Source organism: Pygocentrus nattereri, chromosome 17, assembly GCF_015220715.1.
Source record: "Pygocentrus nattereri isolate fPygNat1 chromosome 17, fPygNat1.pri, whole genome shotgun sequence".
NCBI classification, from domain to species: domain Eukaryota; kingdom Metazoa; phylum Chordata; class Actinopteri; order Characiformes; family Serrasalmidae; genus Pygocentrus; species Pygocentrus nattereri.
This window is the reverse complement of record NC_051227.1, coordinates 40,304,961-40,313,625: the sequence shown is the minus strand read 5'-3', so window position 1 is coordinate 40,313,625 and position 8,665 is coordinate 40,304,961. Positions and strand designations below refer to the sequence as shown.

General features: G+C 41.2%; 1 protein-coding gene across 1 annotated transcript; it reads right to left on the bottom strand.

Moving 5' to 3' along the window:
- Positions 1–7,462: 7,462 nt before the first annotated feature.
- On the bottom strand, positions 7,463–8,440 carry LOC108410841 (odorant receptor 131-2-like). The gene has a single exon (XM_017682127.1). The coding sequence runs from the start codon at positions 8,438–8,440 to the stop codon at positions 7,463–7,465; it is 978 nt and encodes a 325-aa protein (XP_017537616.1).
- Positions 8,441–8,665: the final 225 nt, after the last annotated feature.

Here is an 8,665-nt window from a genome sequence, read left to right as displayed (position 1 = left end):
CTGAAACAGCACTTAAGGTGGGTTTAGTTGGTGTGAGGTAGCAAGCTGGACTTTAGCAAGAGAAGTCTGGTACAGCTTAAAACGTTCCCGTGTGCTCCGTGTGAAAGCCCGTTCTTACTGGAGCAAACAATTTGCCCCTTTCAAAAGAGATAAACTAAAATTTACAGTGGTGTGAAAAAGTGCTTGACCCTTTCTGATTTATTGTTTTGCATGTTTGTCACACTTAAATGTTATAGATCACCAAATAAATTTAAATATTAGGCAAAAGTAAACACAAAATGCAGTTTATAAATGAAAATCTATTAAGGGAAATTCAAACTGATGGGGCCCTGTGTGAAAAAAAAGTGATTGTTCAGTAATCTGAAACATTTAAGACAAACATGCAAAAGATTAAGAAATCAGGAAGGGGGCCAACACGTTTACACCACTGTATGCTACCTTTTCTAGATACAGTTAGCTATGTGAAAAGTCCTAGCTGCTAAATAAGCTGTTGAAACTGTCCATGCTCTTCTCACTTTCCAAACTAAAAATAACCCACTCAGTGGAATAGTTTATGCATGTTGCTAGGGGCAAAAGTTCTCTTTGCCACTTGAAGACATTTTGCCTGCTTGCTCATTTTTGTTGCGAGTGTCTATAGTTTAAAAAGTCAGATCTTCCTCTGTAGAAAGCTGAGAATCCACACACAATAAGAATTTCCCTCTGTATTCACTCATATTTGCTTGAAGAGTTCAGGAGAAAGCCACAAAACTTCTTCCTTACCACTCATGTGACTGTTCTATACATATCTTAGAACGTTCTACTGTTCCTACTGTAGCCCTGGTGTAGGGTTTCCTTTTTTTTTTTTTTTCCTTGGCTTGTCAGTGTGGGAGGAGGCAGGTAATCACGGAGCCAGCCGTGAAGTGTGAGTCAGGCAGGTATATGGGCACCCTGGGGTTTTGCGATGTATTGTGGAAAATTAGAGCTAGCAGTCAAGTGGCCTGTTTTGCTCATTTAGTGCGAGACCTGCGCAAACGAGGTGCCTTGGTTACTGGTGGTGTGTTGGAAGCTGAGCTGAGCTGAGCAGAGGTGCGCTGCTGCTGGATGTGTACACGAGAACCATGTATGTAGCGGGCAGCTAAGAGCGTCGCTGTCTGCGACGTCATAAATGTCTAGCCCCCACTTGATGCTGGTTGCTGTTTTAAGCACAGGTATGTTTTCCTTTCTTTTATATCGCAGTCTGTGAATACAGCTGCTAGCTTCTGCTGTTGGCTACTTCTAGTCCTCTGGCTATTATTATTGGCATAGTTTTCTAGCTGCTATTGGTAGCATTCATATGTTTTTAGCTAGCGTGGTTAGCTTCGCCTAGCCTGCTGCTAACGCTTGTATGATGTGGTCACCCACAGCCTCCTAGCCATGGTGGTTAGCACCTAAATGTTTAGTATCTGCTGCTAACTACTTCTAGTCTTTCAGTTTTAGCCTTTCAGTACCGTTAGTCTTTACTGTTAGTCACTTATAGCGGTTGAGCTATTGTTGCTAACCACTTATGGCATTGTACACTGATTAGTGGAATGATTTAGTCCAGAGCCTAGCAGGGTGGAAGAAAGGAGGTAATGTTGTATATTAACACGTGTTTATACAATTTCGGCCTACAGATATGAACCCTGTCCCTTGAGCCTGATCCATCTTGTTACACTCTGGAAGAACGATCGGTACGGCAACTGGGTTGCTGGCTGCTTTTCTTTCCCACTCTGCAGTTTTTTACTTTGCTTTTTTTTTTTTTTAGCTTTTACTTTCTTTTTTACTGTTTTATTTTTTGATGCTGGTTTTATTCCTGAGGTTTATGTATTTTTATGATCTTATTTGTAGACCACCTCTGATGCTGCTGTGAAATGTTTTAGGTTTTTAACACCAGTGTTCTTAATTGTGAGTAGGCAAATGTGGGCTTCCTCATAAGTAATATTTGGGTAGCGTAACTGGGGAGCTGGAAGTACAAGGGTCTACTCATCTATTTTATTTAGTTTAGGATCAGGGCTTGCTGACTACAGAGCTGGGAGTTTCTGTGGTGTTCACTAATGTGACCTGATTGCAGTGCAATATAGTGCGATTGCTGTGTTGAGATTTTCTTTGATTGGGTTGATGGGAATATACTCACGTGTGTAATAGAATAGCTCTAGCTGATTTCCCACTCCATACCTGAGCAAGCCCTGGTAAAGAGAATTTCCTTTTAATGCCAAACTGACAGAGTGAACAATAAAAGTTCTTTTTATATTTTTAAGATCTCTATTGTGACATTTCTTGCAGAGCTCCCCTTTGCTCCAGGCATAAACCAAGGGGTGGCATAGTATGGCATCGTAGTTAACGGGGTGCCACACTCCATCGTGTGTCCATCTCGTGACACAAAAGGAAGCGAGAGCCTTTGGGGAACACATTGACAAGACACTCTCCAAGGTTTTATTTGCCCTCGTTGTCCATGGCCGCATCTGGATTTTTCTTTGTGAAAAAGAAAGGTGGTCTTGCATTGATAACAGAACCCTCAGTAACATAATTGCTTTCCCACTGCATTTATGCCTGTTTCTTTACAATAACTGTGTGGCCCAAGGTTAGGTCTCCATAGTGCCTACAACTTGGTCTGTATTAAGGAGAGAGATGAATTGAAAACAGCCATCACCACTAAGGGGCACTATGAGTACCTATAATGCCATTTGGTCTCCGTCCATTTCAGTCATTCATAAACTATGTGCTGACTATGACTATGCAGTTAATGACTGCATACATAGATGACATCTTGATTTACTCCCCTATTTGTGACTCATGTCCACTAGGTCCACCAGGTTCTGTAATGTCCATTAGAGAATGAATATTTCAAAAGACAAGTGTGAATTTGATTTGCAGAAAGTATTTTCGGGTTACATCATAAGTGCCCAGGGCATCGTTATGGATAACCAAAAAGGTATATGGTGTAGTTAAGAAGTGCAGTTTGAAGCTGGAGTTTTGTGATATTTTATCTGTTCGAGAGAGTGATGGCTTGTGGGAAGAAGCTCCTTTGTAGCCTGGATGTCCTGATCCTCATCTGTCTAAAGCATTGGCCTGAGGGAAGGAGCTGGAACAGGTGGTGTCTGGGGTGAGAGCGGTCTGTGGAGATCATCTCTGCACGCTTCCTTGTTCTGGTGGCATGCAGTTCCAGCAGTGTAGGTAACTCAACCCCAATTGTCCTCTCTGCAGACCTGATGCGCTGCAGTCTGTGGAGGTCATGCTTGGTAGCTGAGCTGCCCCACACTGATGGACGTGGTGATGACGGACTATGATGCACACATGAGCCTCTGCCTATAGGTTGGAAGGAGGTGAATCAGAGAGGCCCAGAGCAGCACGGGGAACAGAGCAATAGGCCCCCTTTAACACAGTATAGCAGTGGTCTAAAATGTTATTCTCCCTGGTGGGGCAGGTAACGTGCTGTCTGTATTTAGGCAGTTCGCTGGCAAGTTGCGCTCTGTTGAAGTCCCCTAAAATGATAAAAAAGTAGAGTCTGTGTGTTTGAGCTCTGTACTGGTGTGGAATATAGATTCCAGTGAGTAAGAGATGTAAACTCCCTGGGGGCATAAAACAGTTTAGTTTAGAAAGTGTTTCCAGGTTAGGGCTGCATGTTTTCGTTAATATTGTGACATCCGTACACCAGCCTTTCTTCTTGCCAGAGAGCTCCGCAGAGCGGCCTGCTCTGTACAGGTTAAAGCTGTGGAGCTGGAGTGCACTGTCCAGGGCCGACTCAGTGAAGCACAGCAGAGAGAAGAATCCTTGTTGGTCCTGTTTAGAAGGGAAAGCTCATCCAATTTATTGCCTAAGGAGCGAACATTGGCCATGTGAATGCTGGGGAGCGGTGTGCGAAGTCCACGCTGCCGAAGTTTAACCAGCGCTCCAGCGTGCTTCCCGCATCTGCGCGTCCACCTGCGTCTGCAACTGCTGTAGAGAGCTCCACCCACCAGAATGTCCAAAAAGCAGTCAGAAAGTGAAAAGTCAGGAAAAATGCTTTGTGGCACAGACTGCCTGATGTTCAGCAGATCTTCCGCACGGCATGTGAGCAAGACTGATTCACACGGAACACTACAAAAAACAAAACACAATGGAGCTCCAAACTGTCACTGGTGCCATCTTGGATCTTGGTCACCCTGGTAAATTGTGCACACAACAGCTTTTGACTAACTTCTATTGGTGGGAAACACTAATACAAGGTGTACATAATTTTTCCCCCTCCCATCATGCTTAGAGCGGTAGATACGGTGCAGCAAGGAGGTCTGGGATCAATCTCACTGTAGCATCAAGGCAGCCATCCAATGTGCCAAGGAACAGGCAGACCAATGGCATGGGAAGACCCCTCCTTTCTACCAGAAGACTGGGTTGAATTGTCGACCTGGGATTTCAGGTTTGAGAAGGGCAGTCTTAAGTTACAGCCTGTCTGTTCATGCCTCTTGTAATGCCTTGGCTCAGATCTCTCTTAAGTGCATGTGGATGGAATATAAGCATGACCATTTGCATTTAATAGTAATCTTATTGTCAATCAATCAGAGTCCAGCATACAGATTGAAATTCTTTGCTGTGAGGTGGGCAGTATGTCACAAATAGGGCACTACTTGAAGGGATGCACTCTTACTATACAGAACAAATTCCTCACTTAGACTTTAACAAAAATCATAACTGGATTCTTGCAAGCAGAGATGGATTGTCAAAATGCTGCAAAATAATTGACATCGACTGCATCCCAAGCCCAAAGAATAGTGACAGACTAGTAAAGAAACATTTTTGAAGCCAAGTGTGCTGCATTGCCCTACCAAGATTCTCTATCAAAAATTGCTTTGAGGAAAATCAGTCATGGTGCTATGGACTGAACAAGACATAGGATAAGCTGGGAGGGTGGCTGTAAACTTACTTACATTGATGTTGGAAAATGAGGCTATTCTCCTTGTGATCTCTTAAAAGTGCCATTTTCTTTGCATTGCTATTTTTTGCATTCAAATTCTTCTGATTCACCCTTGCTCATGGCTGATGCCAAGTCAACACAGTCAGCCAAAAACAGACTGACGAAGACTGGCTGGAGCCAATGGTGCCATACACACACTATTCTGACTATTTGCAACAGAAATCCACTGATGCTCACCAGTGGCCTGGAGGCACCCAACAGGTTCACATTCATCTTGATGTGTCCTGAACTTGTTGTTCAAATATCTTTTAATGGATGCCTCCCAAAATCAGTCAGTTGGACTGAAATTCCTGGCCTAATTTTGATGCTTTTGTCTTAGTGAGAATATGTATGAATTATACCTGCCTTTATGTAATACTGCATTGACATACTGTAGATTGATTGTAATGCATAAGAGAAAACATTGAGTAGTGCATTAGTGAATGCAGTGATTGTTGTTACAGGATGGTGGGGAGGTTGACCCAAGCACAGAACTGAAGCCCAGCAAAAACAAAAAACACAACGGAAAACACAGTTGCTGCAGCCACTGAAGAAGCGCCTGGACCGAGGTTTGAACCGTCACTGTTATGGTCGATGGTCTGCGGCACTACAGCTGCAGTACCTTAGGGAGTGAATGACGGTCAAGGTGATCTGAGGAAGGTGGAAAGGGATGCGGAAGTAAAGGGCAAACCAAAGAAACGTGCTCAAACAAAAAGATACTTAGAAAGGCAAAATCAACAAAATGAAAACACAAAGACGCTGCCACCGTGACTATGGTGGTTGGCGGACTTTGCTTGATGTGTATGCTTGTAGAGCAAACACCTTTTGAGGCTTGGATTTCTTTTTATTTTTCGGTTTTGTTGCAATTCTTTCTCTCAGCCCTCTCTTCCCCCTTTGGTTTTGGGGCAGTTTTCCTTTTCTGTTCTTGGACTAAGTGCTGTACCGGTCACCCCCTCTACAAAGGTGTGACAAACATTGACGTTTGCCAGCACCTTATATACGAGGGCTTCCAGGTGCATCTAATTATTCTTGATTGCTTGCACCTTGCCACTGTTGCCCACAGGAGAAATAACAATATAGTTGTATGGCCAGCTAATTGAAACAAATATTAAAGGGACAAGGTTTAGCACTTTTCCTTTCTCTTAATTGAGTCATTCAAAGCTATGCCGCATGACACAGTTCATTTTTTTCTTTTTTTGTTTGATATGAGCTACACTGACCAGTGCAGCCAATGAATGTCAGCTATTTATTGCTATCTTGTCACTGTAGAATGTCAAACATGCAATATTATTAACATTAAAAATGATGTTTGAGTTCCTCTAACTCTAGCATACCATAAGTACCATAGTTTGGGAATCACTGGTATCTTTTTCTTTCGCCATTTTGATCCAAAAGTTGAAAACGTTTAACTTGGTCTGCGTAGCCACAGAGCATCTGCACTCATTATCTTTCTCCACTCATTTATTCAGGTTTTAATATAATTTCTCACCCATATATATGTGTTATATAACCTGTCATCTTCATCTTTTTCACTGTAGGTTTAATAAGTTTAAGGCCCCTTTACAATAACATACATAGTATTGTGGCCTTTATAGTGTCTTACATTTGTTCATTATAACAATAGTCATGCAACTACAAGTACTATCAGTGACTCATGCCATTCACAAAAAGGCAGGGGTGTCCAGTCTTATCTACAAAGGGATGGCAGTAGCTTTTCATTCCAAACTATCTGGAGCACACCTGATTATACTTGTTACATCACTTGGTCTCAGTCTTTGAGCAGTTCATCTCATGTGTTCCTGCTATTTCAGAATGAAAACACACCAGACTTTTGTAGATAATATTAAATACCCCTTATGTAAAGCCTCATATATATAATACTTTACGCATGTAATTATGAAGAATTTATAAAAAGTGTTATCGAAACAGTAACAAATAACTTTGTTTCACAGGCTGAAGATTAGTTACAGACAATAATACAAGGCTTTTCTGTCTTAGGAACCCACACACTGTTAGTCATGGCATTACATAAGCTTTTACATTTAAAATTAAAACAAACATTCTGTAAACAACTGTCCATGCACTTAATCTTTTCAATAGAATCAATGTGGCTATTACTAGTATTTTCTTCATTTCTTATGTTGCCATTGTGAGACAGCATACAAATAATATATGGCATATTTTACTCTGAAATATCTGATAGAACAGTGACAGAAACATATTCAGTGAGAGATAGATAGATAGATAGATAGATAGATAGATAGATAGATACTTTATTGATCCCAAAGGGAATTTAGCAGTGGCAAACAAATTTATGATAGATATCCTTTAAAGAGTGACTTGGTACTTAAGCATTCTTCATCAGTAACTTACAGGAAGCCACTCCAAAGATTCAGTTCCATTTTCAGTTTCACTAAATGACACAAAAAAGAAATATGACTATAGTTATATACAAATTAAATAGCTAGGCAGTGATTTTAAAGGCATTTGAGAAGTCTTACTGTCACAAAGTAGTAACATTGTTTACACTGGAAATTATGTGATTGGTCCTCTGATTTCAGATGAGATATGATTTTGTTTACATTTGATGTAGTGTAGCAGGGCAGCATAAAACTTTTCATCTCTTAGGCCATAAACAAGTGGACTAACTGCCCTAGCGATGACACTGAATGTAATAAAGTTGAAAGAGCGGAGTGACAGATATAACTGTATATCTAGCTCTATAATAACAGTTTCAATGTAGGGATAAACAATCTCAAGACTGCACAGGAGAAGCTGAAACACATGTAGTGAGATGGTACGCAAACCTTTCCCTGCTGATTTCTTGTCAACAGTGGCTGTCCGGACAGCAAGCACAATCATCAAATAGCAAAAGAACTCTGTGAGTAAAATTATGATAAAATGACTAATATTCATTATACCTCTCATTGTGCGATGCCATTGCTCTGGTGTCATGATCTCATAATAACAGAAGGTAGGCTCTAAAAAATATTCTTGCGAAACAGTTGCAACAAGGATAAACACATCCATAAATGGCTTAATGGAGCTTATGATCCAGATGATAAGGATAGCAGTAAGAGTTCTGCTGGTGGTGGATATAGCACTGTGTCTAAGTGGCATACAGATGGCCACATAGCGCTCCACACACATTGAAGTGATGGTTAGAGGTGTGCATGTTGAGACTGTCTGCATGAGCATGCACAATGGAATACAGAATGCCATCGGCATCAGCACAGAGCTGTAGGAGAGAATGACCACTAAATCTGTAAGCAGAAGGATAATCACATCAGTCAGTAAGGTGTGGGCAAACAGTATGTAACGCGTTTCAGTTCTGAAGGACTGTTTGCTGTAGAAGGTGAAAAGCATGAGGATGCTGAGGTATACAAAAGGCCATACAAAAATCTGGGTTATGGCCAGTGATAAGTCCTTCCTCAGTGAGACAGAACTGACCAGCTGCAACTGGTGAAGGCTGCTGCTTTCATTCTGACTGTTATTACAATCTGCTGTGCACATATCTAGGAGAAAAAAGTTTCAAAAGAGCAGTGTGACAATTTAACAGACATTAAAAAGAAAAGTCGAAGAAAACTTTCTAAAGATAACCTGCTGATAATTGTAACCATAGAGGACTAGAGTATTGCATAATTAATGATATAGAGAAAGAAAAAAATACATCATGCTTTCACAAGTACATAACTTTACATTTGTGTTGGTTACAGCAATGATAAAAGACACAGAAGT